The sequence below is a fragment of the Malurus melanocephalus genome, unplaced genomic scaffold, assembly GCF_030028575.1.
Source record: "Malurus melanocephalus ecotype Western Australia unplaced genomic scaffold, MMel_1.1 scaffold_122, whole genome shotgun sequence".
NCBI classification, from domain to species: domain Eukaryota; kingdom Metazoa; phylum Chordata; class Aves; order Passeriformes; family Maluridae; genus Malurus; species Malurus melanocephalus.
The window spans coordinates 378,169-397,053 of NW_026623354.1; the positions used below are offsets into that span (position 1 = coordinate 378,169).

Consider the following 18,885-nt stretch of genomic DNA (forward strand, 5'->3'; position numbering starts at 1 on the left):
AATCTCCCCAAGGCAGTGGATTCCCCAGCGCTGGACAATTTTAAGGTTCAGCTGGACAAGGTTCTGGGTCATCTTGTCTAGATGTTTCAAGCCACAAAGAAAGCCTAATTATTTTTGASACATGTTTGAATGAGAGAGAACTATTTTTCAATAGCTTACTGGTGTTAGTTCTTCCAAGGCATGAGGACTATTGGGCTAGTCTTAGGGACAGGAACAAGGGGCAGGCAGATTTTGAAGGCTGTGTGATCTTGATTGCCCTGTCTCCCCACAACCTCCCACATACAAGTGTGCCTACTCTGATATGCAACATTGTGCAATTTGGCAGATGGATTTTCTGAAATCTGACCTAATCCCACCTAATTTTCCTTCTTGTTGTAAGAGCAGCCTCTGATACACTCAGCTTCTCCTCAGGCTGCATTTAAGGGCTGGAAATTCATGTGAGMCAGGAAGAGTCCTTTCTCTGACTGTGCTAGATGGTAGCGAAAGCACGGAGAGAAAACTCAGTGACCCTTAGGTGTGTTGCTCGCTTTTCTTTTGAGAATRCTTAGGGAACAATTGTTTGGCAGACAGGATCTGAGACTTAAACACAGATGATTTAGATTGAACTGCTGTCACAGCCAGACTTCAAATGACTTAAGGCAAAATAGCAATGCTCCAGCTACTTCTCTGTGAACAGAGATAATTATTCCCTTCTGTACTGAAAGAGTAAGATTAAAATCCACTTTAATAAAAAGTACCACAATGTAGGCACTAAAATAGATCAGATTAATTTATTTTTGGTGCAAGCTTAATTGCACAGCACTGGGAACACCTGAGATCATGTCTGAGTAGTAACATAACTGCAGCAGTCTTGAGGATGAAGTATGTTTTTTCATGAAAACAGAGACACGAGGGTGGGAAACAAAAGTTAAAAGAAGAAAAGGGGAAAACATCTTGTGTAGAAAAGAAAAGGAGAAAGGACAAATGAAACCGAGAATAGGTTGGAAAGATGTATTTTCTAGGCTGCAGGGGAAAATTCAATTACTTTATAAAATACAAATGCATTAATTTTATGYATAAAATTTCATCTCACAGCCACTTTCTGAATTTGTATTAAGTAAGACTGGGGTTACTGGTACAACCATGAGTAACTATGTTTACAAAGATGGTCAGAGGCCTGGAGCACCTYTTCTGTGAAGTCWGGCTGACAGAAYTGGGACTGTTCGCTCTCTGGGGAGACCTAAGAGCACCTTCCAGTAMCTAATGGTACAAGAGAGCTGAAAAGAGACTTTATACAAAGGCATGTAGTGATAGGACATGGGGGAACAATTTCAAACTGAGAGGGGAGGTTTAGATTAGRTATTGGGAAGTAATCCTTTTACTGTGAGGGTCGTGAGACGCTGGCACAGGTTGCCCAGAGAACCTRTAGATGCCCCGTCCCTGGAAATGTTCAAGGCCAGGCGGGAATGGAGCTTGGACCATCCCGGATTAGTGGAACACTTCTCCAGCCGCGAAGGCTGCGATGGCAGCACCCCCGCCTACGAGCGGCCGGGCAGCCCCTGCCCCGCTCCGCCCCTAGGGAGCCGCCTGGGCGGGGCGCAGGCACGGACCCACCGGGACCGCCTGGAAATGTCCCCGGCCTTCGGGGGTCGCTGTTTTCTCTCCCGCCAGCGACGGTTCTCGAGTGAGCCTCGTGGGGTGGCGGGGAGGCGGCCCGGGGTAAGCGCTGCCGTGAGGGGAGTGAGGGGCTGGGCGGCCCGGGGTGAGCGCTGCCCTGAGGGGAGAGAGGGACTGGGGGCTGCCCTGAGGGGAGAGAGGGGCTGGGGGCGGCCCGGGCTCAGCGCTGCCGTGAGGGGAGAGAGGGGCTGGGGGGTTGCCCTGAGGGGAGAGAGGGTCGGGGGCGGCCCGGGCTGAGCGCTGCCGTGAGGGGAAAGAGGGGCTGGGGACTGCCCTGAGAGAAGAGAGGGGCTGGGGGTGGCCCAGGGTGAGCGCTGCCGTGAGGGGAGAGAGGGACTAGGGGGCTGCCGTGAGGGGAAAGAGGGGCTGGGGGTTGCCCTGAGGGGAGAGAGGGTCGGGGGCGGCCTGGGGTGAGCGCTGCCGTGAGGGGAGAGAGAGCCGGAGGTGGTGGGACGGGCTGCGAGCTTGGCCGGAGGCCGTGGAACGCAGGTGTCTAATTTTATTCGGAGTTGAATTATAATTACTTAATTTAAATAGCACTTGTTYAATTGCGGTCGTGAAAGCTCGTTTCTGGTTGACTTGGTGTGTAGTGTCAGTTCGAAGACTTCTCTGCTTTATTCGYAGGTTCAGTTTAGTTTGTTTTCTCTTGTATTTTTAACTTAAACAGTTATATTGCGTCGTAACATTTGGAAAGGTGCTGAAAATGCATTTCAGCAGAGCCCAGGGCGTGGTTCCCCTCAGGGAGCCACTGTTGGGGCAGTGGTTCCCCTCAGGCTCCTGGCCATGAGGAACCCAGGAGTGCGGCCTGTACTTTTTATTACTACTTCTTTACCGAAAGTACAGTGAGGTCTCKTCCACAGAGACACAGCGAGCCTCACCAGCAGCTGGTGATGGCCACTCCTGYTTGTTGGTGTGTTCCTCTCTCCTAAAGGAATTTTCATCATTCGATCTGTAGTATTCATTGTTGAGATCTTTAATGCAAAAAATATTTCGCTTTGCRAGCAAAAGAAATAGATGGTAGAGAAATAGCCTTCCAAAATAAATGCTAAAATACAGGTTCAGAACATGACCCAAAAATACTTTTAATTTGTGTGCCTACCTGAATTAATCTTTTAATCCATACTTTTGCAGTTATCTGGCCCACAGCCAGCCACCTTTGGTCATACTCTGTTGTCAACCTTTACATGATGGCAGAACCACTTAATCTTCAACATAATGAAGTTGCAGATGCAGATTTAAGCAACAGGGTCACAGGTACCAACTTATTGTTGAAAAGCTTTTAGTTTTGAGGCTGAGTTTCTGAAATAAGTAATGAAACCCAGGGTTTTTTTGGTAAACCATACAGGATAATTTTGATAATTGTGGAAACAGTACAGAAAGTTTTAACAGCGGTATACAAGTGCAGTAAACAAGACTTTGTCCAAAGTTTGACAGAGGTATTTTGACTTTGTTCTTCTGTGATTGCTTATCTGCTTGATTATTGATACACATAATCACTGTGAGTATAGCTTATAAATACAACTCCTAATTATCCAAACTAGTGCCAGSTGAAATGCSTTAGACACTTAAAAAACCCACCAGSATAATTGAAGTRTTAGGAATTTGGACCGATATGTGGGAGTTGGAGTWCCTTCAGGAATGTTTCTTATCCCTTAAGTGCCTCGGTACTGTCTGATCTGTGTTCTCTTACTCCAACTTGGGAAGAAGGAAAGGCTTCATTTTGGGAGATTTGAATTAGCTTTGTATATGGACATCTTGAGTCTGGAGAGTTCATGAAATTTAATTTCATGTTAGGCAAGAGTTTTAGTTCAGGCAAAGTTTAGGAGATTAACTTGCTTCCAGGTGGGAAAAAAGGCCAGTAAGCTTTATGTTGTCTCAGTGGAGACCTTGGATAGACGTGCCAGACTGGAACAAACTCTGAGTGGCCTAGAACAGAAACAAAATTATTTGTAGGTGGATGAGTTGCTGATTTATAAAAAGAAAGTTCTTACCATATTGATATGCAGGCTTAGCTGAATGTGTTGTGAGAGTTGTTTGGTAAAGAAAAATTCTCAGGAAAGACCACGAGGTTTGTAAGGCACTCACTGGAAAGTKGGAATCTCTGGTTTCAGAGTGTTTTATCTCTCAGTATTGAGTAATAAGCACAGAGCAGTGAAAACGTTGTTTTAATAATGCCACTGATTGCATTATTGAATAAATATAGTATCAGAGTGAAAACAAGTCACTTCCAGAATGTGTCATGGTCGAGGCATCTCCATTTGCTCAAATGGGCTGGCAGAATAGTAGGAGTAGCCAAGAGCCTTGTTTCTTCCTGCAGATATTCCTTAACAGAGGCGTGTGTTAATCAGATCCCTTTGCAAATACTTCTGCTTCTAGGAAGTGCTGTGGAAGACAAAACTGGTAGAGAGAACTGCATAGTAGCTGCAGCTGATAAAGGAAATACTGTGAGTTATTTCAYTTTATAATTGCCCCAAGTATTCTGAGCATTTCTAGATAGCAGAAATTGTCAGCATGTATTTAWCTTTCCAGAATTTTGAAATTTTGTCTTTTTGTTGTCATACTTTTGTATATTAGAATATTTCTATCCTAATGGGAAGTTTTTTTCTAGTAAGAATGACTTCAGGTTTTTCTTTCACAGGTTTCACATTCTGAYTGGATTAGTGGGAAGCCAGAGAAATTGCAATATTCCTCTAAGAGTGCTTTTTCTATTTGCTATGATAAGAGTTTCTTGAGTTGGTTAGCCCCACCCTATAAAGGGGGCACTTGCCATCATTGTGGTTTATTTGGTAAGTGCCTGTTTTCCTGCAGTCTATGACATACAATATATAMAGTGAAAACAGATCAGGTTTGCTCAGAATTGTCTTAAAATGGATGTACATTTTTAGCTCTGAGACACAAGTACAGACTATTCAGGACATAGTTGGAGTAACAGAACTGACAAGCAGAAGAGAGCATCTCCTTATCAAAAATTGGTGGGKTTTTTTCCCTTAAATGTTGAAGGAATTTGGGACATTTGGGCAGCAGTGTGTGATAGCTATATGTGAATACAAATACTTACTTGTATGTACTTAGAATTGCAGGGGAGCTGTTTTGTAAGGCWATTATTTAAACAGCAAGTTGTCCCTTCCAGTAATACTTGTTTTGCTCAGACTTCTCTTTTTTGTTTTGTTTTGTTTTTGTTTTTTTTTTAGGAACGCTCAGATGTTCACAGTGTGTGCAAACATATTATTGTTCTACAGATTGTCAGAAAAAAGATTGGCCAGCACACAGAGTAGTTTGTGATCCCATTAAACAGAAGTAAGTTTGTTGAAAGTTCTGCCAAATGATCTTCACAGAAGGACACTATCCCTCCCAGTACAAAATAAATGACCATGGGAAGGCACTGTTGCAATAAAATATGTTGCTCATTCTTAGGCTAGTACTGCACTATCTTATGCGTGTCATTATTCCATATTAGCACATCTGTCATTCCGCATTTTCTTGGATGAGGAATAAAGGCTGGCAAAAATCGCTTACTATGAACACAGCCTTTTATGTCTCTTTGCAAGTAGATTGTATTATTAATGCTACTTGTCAGTCTTTGGTTCTTCAAATTGACATGTTTTTCTTTGATTACAGTTTAGGTAATAGCAAAACCAAGAAAGGAGTTTATCTTAAGGTATGGAACACAATTTTGATTATGTCTTGAGTGAGTCTGCTGTGAGTGAGTGGCAGTGTGCTTAATTTAACCTGTAAGGAAAGGAACAAGTTGCTCATTTTAGAAAGATCAGTGCTTCAAATGTAAAGTTACTAGGAGAAGCATTCAGAAAAACGTTACTTCTAGAACCCTTAGAAGTGCTATCTGACAACCCTGCTTTTGTTTGAAAAACATTTGTGAAAAAGTTGAAAATSAAGATATGTATGATGTTGCTAGAGATATACTATGGGAAGGAAACAGATAGAGCGTGTCCAATTCAGAAAACTTCTGATGTCTTGTTTATGTGAAAAAATAATGAGCTGCTTCTTAGACCCTTGGAAATTTATCAGAGAAATACATTTAACGTACTATTGTACAGTAACAGATGCAGATAAGCTGTTGTTTCTTTGCTGTAGCAGGAACTAAAGGTGGCACAGTTCTCCTTTGTCATGTTTTGAAGCCTCTCTTGATCTTACTTTGAGCCAAATGTTTCTCCCAGTCTTCTTAGGAACTCTTCTGCAGGAGTTGATTTTTCTGTCTTTGTGGTTTCTTGGGATCACGTTTATGAAGGTGAATAAATGTGGATAGCTCCAACTAGCCTCATGTTTGCACTGTAGAACTTTTTTGTTGTGTACTTCTTTGAAGTAGCTTGTTCATCTGTTTAACTTCTTGAAGGAATTTGGAAAGGAAGCGTCATGTCATGAGACTGCTGTTACTTATACTGTTAATTCCTRCTCTGTGTGCTTTGACTGGGTTCTAATGAAACTGATAAGTGATGGTGAAGACCTTTATATCAAATGACTGTACAATATGAATAAAAAATTTGCAGTCAGTTTATTTTCAAATACCCATTTTAAGCAGGGTAAATCAGCTTCTGTGGATTCTTCTTTTTAACCTTGTTTYCTAAATCTTTAGAAGAGAGTGCAAAGTTAGTTGGATTGATAGCACTTCAAGCCCCAACAGAAGCTTTAACTTCAATATGCAAGGCAATATTTCTGAAGGCCTTAATTATATAGTCAGGGAAAAATAATTTGCTATCCCCTCTTATTCTTATTGTAATTATTTCCAGTCCATTAAGTGTTTCTTGGCTAATTATGATCTAAAAGGAAAAGGATGGAATGAAGGCCTTGCCAGTTTTTTTTCCCAGCTCGTGGGAAAGCACTGTTCACTAACTTGTTGATATGTTGCAGGAGGAAGTGAGGKTGAGTTTTGCTGTAGATGTTGTTCTTCCAGATTCTGGTAAGTGCTTGGTTCTGTGGTAAAAAACCCCAACACAATTAAGGCTTTTTTATTCATACCCTTYCCCAACACCTGTAAAAGATGAGAGTTTTTTCTTTTGCCCTCCTCCCTCTTGTCACTCTCCCATGTAAATTCAACTGATTAAGGATTCTGCTGAGMATGTTTCATATTTGGTTGCTTCACAGCACACTAGTGGCAAAGTGATATAAAACTTGCCAACCTTTCGGAGAGATCGCATAAATATCACTGCATTCTTGCAATGTTCCATGTATTCATTCCAGACTTTACAAACAACTGAAACACCTGTATTGAGGTTTTCATTTGAAAATAATGGTATTGAAAGCCTGAGATACTGTTTCATGCATCAGAAATGAAATATGTAATAGCTAAGAAATGAAGATTTACAAAGACATCTTGACTAAATCATTACATACTTAGTGTTGTAAATAATGAGGTAAGGTACAAGTCCTTTTGTCTGAAAAGCTGTAATCAGTTTTTCAGCTAACAGTCTTTAGTGACTGCAAGTAAATGTTGATTGTTATTGCTTTGCTCATTTTCTGAAGTCAGAAAATTCAAGTAGTTGAGCTACTCTGAAATTACTTTTACATTTTACATTTTAAACATAGTAAGTGCTGAGCAAATAAGTAGAACATGCTCACCTTGTGATAGGGATGTAGTTCTGAATGATGTATGGTTCTGAAGTGAAACTAACTGATGGTTGTTTTGTATGGTAATTCACTAATTCTTACATCTGTATTTTAGAAGACTGCCTAAGTAAGCTTCCCTTAGAAATGAAGTCTCATTCAAGTCCTGGAAGTGATGCCAAAGGAGACTCTCCTAGAGGTAAGCAAGCAAATCAAACTAAACTTGGGGAATTTTAAGTCTTCTTGTGCAGGACATTATTTTAGCTGCTCACTAGCATCACCTCATACTTAAAAAATGTTGGCTAATAGAGCTTCCTTCAGGTCACTGCTGACATAAGCTCATACACTTTTTTTTGGATAAAATRTTTGTTTAGTGATTATTATGTGAGCATTAATTTCATAATATGAAAGGAGCCTTCAAAGTCCAAAGCACCAACAGAAAGAATAAATATTTCAGTATGTTTATATTTTCAAAGTTAGGTAGCTTTTGATTAGCAACTGTTTTCCTTTTTTATGTACAGTATCAGAAAACCATACAAAGGGAAGTGAAAAAAAAATACCTGAGGTTGAAGACTCTCCTCATTGTGCTAATTCAGTTGCCAAGTGTGTCCCTTTAAGTATTGGAGAGGAATTTTCTGCTGTGGTTTCCCACATTCAAAATCCAGAAACCTTTTTTTGTCAGCGGATGCAAAGTGCCCGTAAGTGATGGGTTGGAAATGGGGTATAGGATGCCTAGTATGACATTTTTCTCTTTGGTGGAGGGTGGCTGGAGGAAGGTGCTGCTGGTCTTGGAGGTTGACCTGAAATTATGATTCCCTGTAACTTTAGTCCATGCCTCWATTAGTTACAAGCCATGATGCTATGAGGATAGTTTTTGCCAGTGTTAGCTGTTCATATCACGTGCTAACCTGAAAGGTGATAATTTGTTTGAGTAGTGCAAAATAGAAAAATGATATGGTTTGCATTTTAGCAACCTCAAGTCATTTTTTATCACAAATATTTAATGTTAAATATAAATATGTTCACTCGAGTGTTCCAGGAATGCGTTTGAGTTTGTAATGACTGTTTCTGTATACCTCATTATTCCCTGTAATAGTGTTTAACAAGTGTTTTCTTAAAGACTGAATGCGTGGACTGAACTTYCTTGTTACACAGTATAGGGAGAATATCTGAGTATGGGGAGGCCAGTGCCCAAACCCTGCTTTGGTGTTCCCTGATAGAGAAAAACATGACTGTCTAGTGGGCCAGAGCATGAGGCTGCAGGGACTTTAGGTGTATCTTCCATAATGTCCATAAACAGATGTGGGGGAGAGTATAAAGAGCAGAGTAAGTTGTRAGATGTGTCATCCTCCCTGTGCAGTCTCAGCCAGTGGGGTTTTTTTCAGCTGAAAGGGTTTTGGCAGCTTGATATGATTTGGTGTATCTCCTATGGTGAATTTTTCTCTGCAGCCTTTTAATTCTGATAATCAATAACAAAATGTGTCCTTTGGGAGGAAGTGACTTACCTCATCATCTGCCTGTTGTTGGAAGAGCTGTCTTCCTTGGTTTCTTCTTGACATGCCTCTACTAGCTTGCTTTCAATACTGGCTTGCCATAAACCACTGGCTTCAGCTTTGGGCCTTTGCTGAAAAACTCCATCACTGGTTTTCACTGTGTTCACTGCTGTGATTCCTCAGAAGCAACTCTCTTGGATGTTACTGATTGAAAAGCCCTAGACTGATCAATGTTAAACATTTGAAATAATCTCCATTAGACTACAAGGTGTTCTTCCAGGCTGTGAGCTTAATTATTTTGTAATAATTGCAAGACAGGCTGTGTTCCAAAACCTATGTATTTTAACATCAGGTCAGCTTGCTGAGCTTGAAGCATCTCTTAATGAATACTGTGGCAAATTTCCCAGTAATCCATCTTTCCGTCCTGCTGCTGGCAATGCGTGCTGTGCCCAGTTCACAGGTAAAAATGGAGTGAAAATACTAAGTTACATCATCTAAATTTATTACCAAAGCAATACAATTTGTAATTATGTTTGGAAATGTTTCATGTAGAATTGTCTCGTTTTTTAAGCTGTGAATAATGCTTGGCAGTGATTTTAAAAATGATCTCTGGAAAATACCAATTTTAAAATATCCCTTTATTGAGCAAACTCTTAACACATTCTGATTATTTAGAATTGCTTTTTAAGAGATCATGGAAATATTTGGGGCATTTATGTTGGTAAGTACTGTTTCCCCAGGATTGGAAATAAGTGTATCTGAAATTTCAGACCCCCCAAAAAGCACAGAAGAAATGGGGTTGTATGTAGTGATGCTGCTCTGATAGACTGCTTCAAAATGCTACTTAGCCAACACCTGGTAGTCCTGAACTGTACTGAGATGGATGGGGTTTTTTTTACTGGTCTGTCAAAAAAAATTATTCTGTTCTCAGACTTTAAATCTCTATCTTCCTTTCTAGAAGACAACCTTTGGTATCGTGCTGCTGTTACAGCTTATGCTTCTGAAGATACTGTTTTGGTGGACTATATGGATTATGGTAATTCTGATTCTCTTCCACTGACCAGACTTCGTCCTATGATTCCAAGCTTAATGAACTTGCCAGCTCAAGCCATAAGATGTGGCCTGGCAGGTATGAAGTATATGATAAGCAGTTTCAAACTAGATAGGGGGAAAACAAATGGTATTACATAACTGTCACACCTGTAGTATCTCACATTGAAATATGGGGAAGGATGGAGGAAATGGCTGGCATTTTTTCCAGAGTACTCAACTGTCATGGCATATCTACAAAATGTGATGAATATTTCATAAAGTACTTGCAGTTGTTATACCTTTCCATACTATGTGACTTTTTAGGTGTAAAGCCACCATTAGGAACCTGGACCTCAGAAGGTGTTTCTTACATGAAGAAACTGGTGAAAGACAAAGTGTTGACAGTAAAAGTAGTGGATAAAGAGAGTTCTAGATCTGTGGTGGAGCTTACAGATGCATCAGTTACTCCAGAAGTAAATATATCAAGCCTTCTCATAGAGGAAGGCTGTGCAACTGAAGAAATGAAGATGGTTTTACCAGCAGCCAGAGTGAGTGATGTTGAGCAAGCCAATGGTGAGTATGGTGTCTATGTGTGTGTGCCCAGGTGTACACACATAAAAAAGTTGTAACTGCCTGCTTTGGAAGTTGGTGTTTACTCTGGTTGGAAGTTTCAYAATTTCCAGTTGAAGTAGGCTATGACCAGTTATTACCAGCCTGTTCATATGCCCTTGTCCATCAGTACAAATAGTATTTCCTSTATTGTCATAGTCATTGTCCTATATTGTTCAGATAAACTGACTTACTTAGTCCTTGAAAGTTTGACTGCAGTACTTACAAAACGTCAAGGCTATGCTTAAGTTGCTTGTTTGAATTTAGTGRCCAAAGCTTCAATCTGAGAGATTTGCAAAGTTACATTGAATTTCTGTGCAATCTTGGGGARGATTCCTGGCTTCTCTCATATGAAGCATGTTAAGTTTCTGTTTGCCATCCTGTRTCTGGCAAACATATATATTCCCTTCTGATCCATTGCTACTGAAAACGGAAGTTTTTATGTCAAGTCTCTGTTCAAATAGTTTTGATCTTCCTCACTAGATGCCTTGTGGACATGGTTAATAACCAGGACATGGTTATTCCTTGTTTTGTTTAGAAGAGTAAAGAATCTTACATAGAATTGAAGTGAGCAGTAACTTTCCTGGCTATATCTAAACACATTTTGATCTGTGGCCCTCATTCAGAACCTCTTTTGTACTTYGTTGGTTTCTTGGTTACCTCTCACCTTTTTTTAAATTTTCCTTCACTGAGTGGGGGCTGTTAAATGCAGGTTTTAAACAGTGTGTTCTCCAATGTGCCATGATCTAGTTGTTCCCATGATCTATTCTACATCTTGTGTTATRTAATAAGCTGCTTTCAGGCCCTTGAGTGTAATACACAGTGCAAATTTCTGCAACCAGTCTTTCTAGTAATTGTTTTTATTCTTCCTCCTTATATTGTTTTCAGTAGTCTTGGTGAAGATCTTTCCCTTTTCTGTGCTCCCTGCCCTGTTTCCCAGGAACCAAGTTTCCCCAGTGTCCCTCTTGCTTAGTCTGTTGCCACTTAGTCTTTACCTCTTTGTGTGATTACTCTTCCCTATTAACTAAGGTTATTTTRGTAGTGAATAAATACATTAAACCATTGGGACATTTCTCTTACTTGGTTTGGCTCTGCAGAGTGACTTTCACTGGTAATTAGTCTGTTGGACAATTTATAACAAGAAATTCAAGGACATGAATAAGCATCCAGGATGTATTTTTTCCTGTAAGAATGAATTTCCTTTTTTAAAAACTTCATTCTTTTTATTCTTTACTTTTCTCTGTCCTTTCTAGAGGACACAGTGAACAAAAGAATGTGCAAGTGGATTAAATTAACTCTTAACCAAACACTCAGTGTCATAGTGTGTACAGTGTACAATCCTGGAGAATTCTACTGTCAGATTGCAAACAGCCATGGTAAGATTATTCAGCTTTTTTCTTTCTGATAGTCTCTTTCTTTCTGGTTTGTCATTTATTACATTTCTAATGAATTCATATTTCAAATAAGCTTACAGCACAAAGGCTTACCTCTGAGTTTTTTATCTAAGAATGCAAGTGGAGTGACAAAGAAATTGGATCATGGTATTGAAACCTGAAAATGTTGAAGATAAGCAATAGAGGAAAGTGAAAGAGTTGCCACAACATAGCCAAAGGATACCTTTAAGTTTTTTTTTTCACTGAGTGGCCAGACATTGGAATAAATTGCCCAGGAAGATGGTAGAGTCATTGTTTCTGGAAGTTTTCAAAAGGCATCTGAATGTGATTAGGGGTGCTTAGGGGTGATTATGGTGGTGCTGTGTTGGTTGGCCTAGATGATCTTGAAGGTCTCTTCCAGCCTTCATGATTCAGTGATTCTGTTAATAAAGGSAGCTAAGAGACATGTTCCCTGTGCCAAGGCAATATTTACTGGAGCTCTTTTTTAGTATGCTCTTGTAATTTATAAAAACTTGAAAGTACATAAAAATTGTAACATGAAAATGACAMAATGCATCTATTGARTTGTGACTTTCTCTTGGATGAGTTMAAAAGWAATTGTGTTTCTCTGTCAGAAGTCTGTATAAAAACTTTCTGATAGCCACTGGCTTTTTAAATGCTGGAAAAAGAATGTGATAAAATTCAGTGGCTGGAGTGAGAGCTAAAGGCTCTCAAAGGCATTCAGTGGCTGGAGTGAGAGCTAAAGGCATTCAAACAAAAATACAGAGCAGATCTTAAAAAGTGAGTAATATTTATTCCTTGATTTACCTAGTCAAGGAATGCATTTGAAGGGTTTACAAGTAAACCGTACAATGAACAGTATTGATAAAGTTCAAGTCAACTTATTTCATTGATTTCATCTTTGATTTTTTTTTCTTTCTAATTTTCAGAGTTACTTGCTCTAAACTCACTTAACAAATCATTGGCTGAATACTGTCAGAAAACTCCACCACGTGTTTCTGAGCTTGAGAATGGAGACGCTTGTTGTGCTTTTTACTCTGGCAAGTAACAGACAAAAATATTTTTGTTTTTACAGGGTGAACATAAAAATTAATTGATAGTTTGCACTGGCAGAGAACAGCAAAGAATTGTATTTATATAGTAACAAATGAAAGGTGGTAGACTTACCAAATGGGTGAAGTAACTATTATGATTTTTTTTTTAAACTGTTTTAAAATTAGAGGATGGTAACTGGTACCGTGCAGTAGTGCAAAATGTCATTTCAAATGGAACTTTACAAGTGAGCTTTGTGGACTATGGAAATACTGAGGAAGTTCCACTGGATAACATCCGACCGATCCCATCCTCATTCCTAAAACTTCCATTTCAAGCAATTAAATGTTGGCTCTCAGGTGAATCTTCTCATGAATTCTTTCTCTTACAAGGGTTGCTGCATTTACAGACTTGCTGCTATGGGGGAAGGAGGTGATGACAGGGAATACTGTGCAGAACTCTGTTCTTTTGGGTCGGTTTGTTTGTTTTCTGTGCGTTCATGCCTGTTCTGGAGTGATCTGCGTGGACTTTGCTTACTGCTTTATTGGTCAAAGGGAACTTGTTYAGTTCTGCTTCATCTGTGGGGCTTGCTGGCTGTTGGTTGCTGCCTTGCTGGGAGTGAATATGCTTTTGTGCAACTTTGTTTCTCAAAATTTTTGCAGGCAGAGGAGCTAATCTGTTTTAATGATGTGAGTTGGCCTTTCAGTTCTCTATCTTTTACTTGACTTCTGAAGAGTTTGGCGGTGTATTGCTGTTTCTCAGTCTTCTGCAAACTCCTCTTCCACACTATTCAAAATTCTGCAGAATTTTTCTTTCTTTCTAATGTAGTCTACTTGGTTTAAAAATGAAATATGTGGAAACAGGGAAAAGCTCAAAACCACATTTCATAAATGTGTCTTTTGCTGTTCYCCCACCCATCCACCTTTAAAACACTTAGGTTTTGTCTGCTCCTGTGATAAAAAGGCCTCTTATAGATGCAAAAACAGTCTCATTTGTGTTGTTTGTGCTAAGGTGAAGTATGTACTGGGTAGAATCATTACATATAGAAGACAAAACTTGGGASTCCTGAGGAAATGTAGTCACTTCAAAAAAAGGAGGAAGAGGGAGAGCAGTTAACAGAACGAAAGACAGTGTGGTTCCTTAGGGTAGTAAAAGTAGCCTTGATATTTTTATTTTATTTTTTTCTAAATACTTTTAAAAGGAAATTATAATGTTGAGAAAAGTCAATATTAATGAATGGAGATACTTTAACAGTTATTTTACTTCCCTAGGTATAAAGCCTGGAAATAGCAAATGGAATCCAGAAGCTACAACAAGATTTCATATGTACACTTCAGGGTTAGAGCTTCAAGCCACAGTGACTGCCCTTTCYGAAGATGGGGCAGGTGTAGTACTTACTGACAATTCCACAGATTGTCCTAAAGTGATCAATAAGATACTAACTTCAGAAAAACTGGCTGTAAAGGAAGTTATACAGGATAAAAATAACTTTCCAAGCAAGTCTGTTGACCAAAAAGGTAATTAAAGGAAAGGTAACATTTAGATTGAACAGGAATTTACAGTATTCCAGCCTTTAACAGTTATTTTCTTGTTTAACTATTGTTAATATTGATAATAAGCATGCATCGTTTTGGTTATATTGTCAGTTTTTACAGTTGAACCCCAGCTGCCCTGTAGGTGGCATTACAGACAAAAAGAGAAAGGTAAAAATTGTGTTTTGTCTTGACTGAAAATTTTCTCATGTTTGCTTTTCAATATCTTATTTTTTCTGAGGTGTTTTTTACTTTAGCTACTTTGAAATCCCAGCAGTTTATGAACAGCAAAGTATGCATCAGTTATCTTGGTTTAGATTTGTCGTCCTGAAGGGAAGACATGTAGTTGTCTCTGAAATTCAGAAAGTTATTATAAATATCAAATAAAATAGCAGTCCCTTAAAATATATATGTGCTTAGAATATAGTGATAACACTGCATTTTCTTACAATTTCTATTAGCAACCTCACCTGGGCACTGGAAGTCAATTGAATTGGCTGTAGATGAAACTATGTCTGTCTGCATAACAGAAGTTGTAAGCCCGGACTTATTCTATGCTGTACCAGCTCCAAATAAAGGTAAGAAAAAGTGTTCACTGATCCTAATACCAGTGAGAAGTCACTGTTACAAGCTGGTTAATAGAGTGCATGTGTATAGTGAGCTGAACCATGTAGAAATGTATCTTGGCTAGCAGGAAAATAAAAGAAGTATCAAAGGTGGGAGCAGAGGGGCTCAAAACTTAAGTATGCTCTCCTTTATGCTAAAATATGATCAGTATAAACGGGGTTTATTTTTTGTGTAGATCAAAAGAAGCTCCTTAGGGAGATGATTTCACTGGAAGACTACTGTAGATCTTGTARCAAACAGCCTTTCCATCCAAAACTGGGGGAAGCTTGTTGTGCTCAGTTTTCAGGTGAGACAATTGTTTCCTTCCGTTTCCTTCACCAGTGTAAAACACAGCTTTCATTTTTGCTTTGACAAAGGAAAAACAGGAACTTGAAAGTGCTTATGGATCTCTTAATTGCGCTTCTTGTCAATTGGCCTCTTATATATGCACCACAGTAAGAAAGAAAAATTCCTGGTAAACAGTACAGATTCTTGTTTTCAGGATGAGCTGTGTTTGTAAGATGATKCTTCACATGTGACTGTTGTTGTCCCAATCTTTTCAGGCAATGGCCATTGGTACAGAGCTGTTGTTCTGGAAGCTTCCMAGTCTGCGGTGAAAGTACTGTATGGGGACTATGGGAACACAGAAACATTACCCCTTTCAAAGGTCCTGCCAATCACTGATTCCTATTTAMAGCTGCCTTTTCAGACAATTACATGTTCACTTGCAGGTAAAAAAACCTCCCCAAAATAAGCAAAAAAAAACCACCTCAGGAAAACCTGACTGTTTTCTTGAACATTATGAATTTGTACTTGTTCATTCCTTAATAGTGGTAAAGAACATGATGATCTTCTGAAATAGTATATTGGTAAACATGGCAAAAGCCGRTTTAGAAAATGTTTTTAATTCATTATCTCTAAAATTTAAGCTATTTATATTAGGAAAATTTAGCATCATATTTTTCAAAACATGTATGTAAGATTCAAGCTATATTTAAGAGAATTATTTATATAACAAACTTGATTGTCCTTTYTTGCAGGAATAGAGAAAGCTGAGTGGTCTCCATTAGTACTTGACGAGTTGAAAAAACTGTTACWGAAGCAATACGTCACAATTACAGTTAAAGCAATTAATGGAAGTGTTAATTTAGTAACAGTGGAGAAACATTTGGAAGATGGTTATCTGAATGTAGCTGACAAACTTCTAAAGGASGGTTTGGTCAAACCTTGCAGTGCTGACAGCTCACATAGTGAACATCAAGGTACATAATTTGGCTTAATTACCTCTGTTTGCTTATTCTGAAGAATTTGTAAGCTCATGGGGTGTCTAAACGACTTTTCCTTCTAAAAATCCTRGACAATTCCACTTGTCACCTYGCAAATTAGGGAAGCAGTGCACGTRTGTATTTTGCTCATTCATTTTGTTTTTTTGTAGGTAATGGAGGTGAGACCAAATGCCGCTGCGCAGAATTAGAAGTGCAAGTAAGATTCAGTCTGAGCAGTACTTTCTTTCTTACGTGTAGGAAGCAAATGGCAGTGGGGGGATAATAGCTAACTGAAACAAGGAAGTTATGTGAACATATCCTGACACTTTTTGTCGGATTTTTTTTATATATAATAATTGGAGCACCCTGAAGCTGAGGGAGGATAGTATATAGGGTACATMGATGTCATTAGTCTGTACTTTGCCCCACACACAGCTCTTACTTGGTTWTTCTGGAGTGTGGAGTCTCAGAAGTGTTACTTTGTCCTCTAATTTAAGATCCTGATCTCAGTCGTGATTTGAGTAACCCTAACCCTAATCAATTAGGTTTGAGAAAGCTGCTTCAGGAAAAAAATAGAGGGGARGGACAAATACATGGACAAGGAGAAGTCAGCTCAAATTCTTTTGGCTTTTTCACAATTTAGAAGATTTTACAACAGAAAGGAACTGTATATTTATTGAATTTATATGGTACTTATGTGAATTTGTGATGTTAGGATCTAACCTGATCTGAAATCAGCAATTTAAAAAAACCAGAATTGTATATTTCTAATTTTTTCTGCTTATTCCACAGCTTAAAAAGCATGAACAAGTTCTACTCTTCCTTTTAAATAAATTTGGGAATCCAGATGGATTCACTGAAATGAAAAACCTGTTGAAGCACTAAGTCTCTGGCATGTACCATTTCATTTGCATGTCCACCAAGTTGCAGCAGTTCCTTTTTTGGAAGATCAGGAGCATCTGTCAGCTTGAAAAATGAGAGTCACTTCGTGGAAATTCTGCTGTTTAAGTACCTGYATCTATCTGCATGCTTGGATTGTTACTGTGACACAAGTATGTAACCAAGAGGATTGCAAAGCTGCAAGCTAAAATTTCAGTTCTGCTCTTGTTTTATACCACCGTGTGCTGCTGAACCTTTCACTTTTATTTTCATGTTGAAAATCCATAGAAKTTTGTGAAGTGGCCATTACATTGTGAGTCTGTTTTGCAGACTTGCATTTTAAATTCTTTAAAGTTTTACTTTACTTTGGTACCATTAATATTACTTAGAAAACTGTATCTTTTTTGATTACTTCTCTTTCAACCTAATTTCTGGTCTGAAGTTAGACCAAAATTTGTTCTTCATAAATTTGGTTTCAGTGTCATTAAAGGTTGAATGTTGTCTTGGACTGCATACAGGTAGTTCTCTCTAAAATCAGTAAACAYGTTATTGTGCACAGTTCTTTCCTTACACTTAGGCTGTATAATATGCATCTCTGGATGTTATTTTGAAGTGAACTATATTGGAGCTGTTTAGTGTGTAGCTACATCATCAGGATTTCTACCCCATCAAGTTTTTACATCACAATAGATTAGACCAATTCTGGGATATGACAAAACCACTGAATCAAATTAACAGATTTGCAGTATTTCTTCGACTGAATACCTAGYTGTCATTTCTGTCTATTTCAGGAATGTCATATTATTGTTTGTGGAACACAGTAGATATTTGGTGATTGGAACTGCAGGGTCAGCTTTTTTCTTCACTCAAAATACATAATTCAAGTTTGGGCTTTTGCAGAYTGGAAGAATCTTGAAATTGAAATTGTTGCGAAATATTTATCTTTGACTTAATGTTTTATTACACTTAAATTGCTTCAGGTTTTTTCCTTGCCTCTTAGTTTTTGTTGCATTATACTCTTGCAGTAGCTAATAATTAGATGACTGCTTCCTTTTGCATTGTTTTTTCTCTGCTAGATTTAATCTCTAATTGAAATATATTCTTGAAGTGATGAACTATCACCTATGAAATATATTCATCTAMATGCCTGTATGATTATTTCTGAACAAAGGATCTTATATAATTTACTTAGACAATAACATCTGTGCTCYTGGAAATAGAATTCTTCATTCCTTTATGGKCAAGAAAAATAAAAGTGAACTGGAAGTTTAGCACTTTGGAAAGGGAAGTAGTATGAAATTAATAAAAATTACTTAGTACTGCAAAACAACAGGGCTTTTTTGTATCTTTACAAGATAATTTTCATTTATGAATCACTGTTGGAGCAACTTGAGTATACTTTGTTCATTTGGTTTGACTGAAATTATTATTTAGCACTTTGTGTGTTCCATTCCTAACTCTACATACTGTGAGGTAGACATAAGGCTGTAATTTGTCTGTATAGGTAGAAAATTATTGATCTGTGTTTAAGTTTTGCATGGGAAGAGGTGTGCAAGCATCTCTTTAACTGAAGTAGCTCAGTTTTGTGCAACTACCACTACTGGCTAATAATAATGATTAATAATAACATATTGAAACATAATTTTTAAAACAGGCCCCTTATATCATTCCTCCAGGTGTATTAGATGTGCATATGGTACTTCTGCTCACAGGTCAAGAATAGTTTTCTGTGGGAAARCAAGCGTTAGGACAAACATTTTCAAAAGAAATTGAATCCTATGTGAGGCTACTTTAGGGTTGCTGTGCGGCAGAGTAACTTTGTGGCTGT

At 38.5% G+C, this 18,885-nt stretch overlaps 1 protein-coding gene across 1 annotated transcript; it reads left to right on the plus strand.

The window, feature by feature from the left end:
• The first annotated feature begins 1,425 nt into the window (after positions 1 to 1,425).
• On the plus strand, positions 1,426 to 18,279 carry TDRD1 (tudor domain containing 1). The gene is made up of 22 exons (XM_057370306.1): positions 1,426 to 1,698; positions 2,781 to 2,910; positions 4,033 to 4,100; positions 4,295 to 4,442; positions 4,848 to 4,953; positions 5,275 to 5,314; positions 6,523 to 6,571; positions 7,334 to 7,414; positions 7,737 to 7,913; positions 9,061 to 9,168; positions 9,667 to 9,837; positions 10,065 to 10,313; positions 11,603 to 11,725; positions 12,673 to 12,783; positions 12,964 to 13,134; positions 14,047 to 14,292; positions 14,769 to 14,885; positions 15,110 to 15,220; positions 15,477 to 15,644; positions 15,954 to 16,175; positions 16,349 to 16,395; positions 16,971 to 18,279. Exons 1-22 carry the CDS (start codon positions 1,426 to 1,428, stop codon positions 17,061 to 17,063), a joined length of 3,009 nt encoding a protein of 1,002 aa, XP_057226289.1. The 3' UTR covers positions 17,064 to 18,279.
• The last annotated feature ends 606 nt before the right edge of the window (positions 18,280 to 18,885 follow it).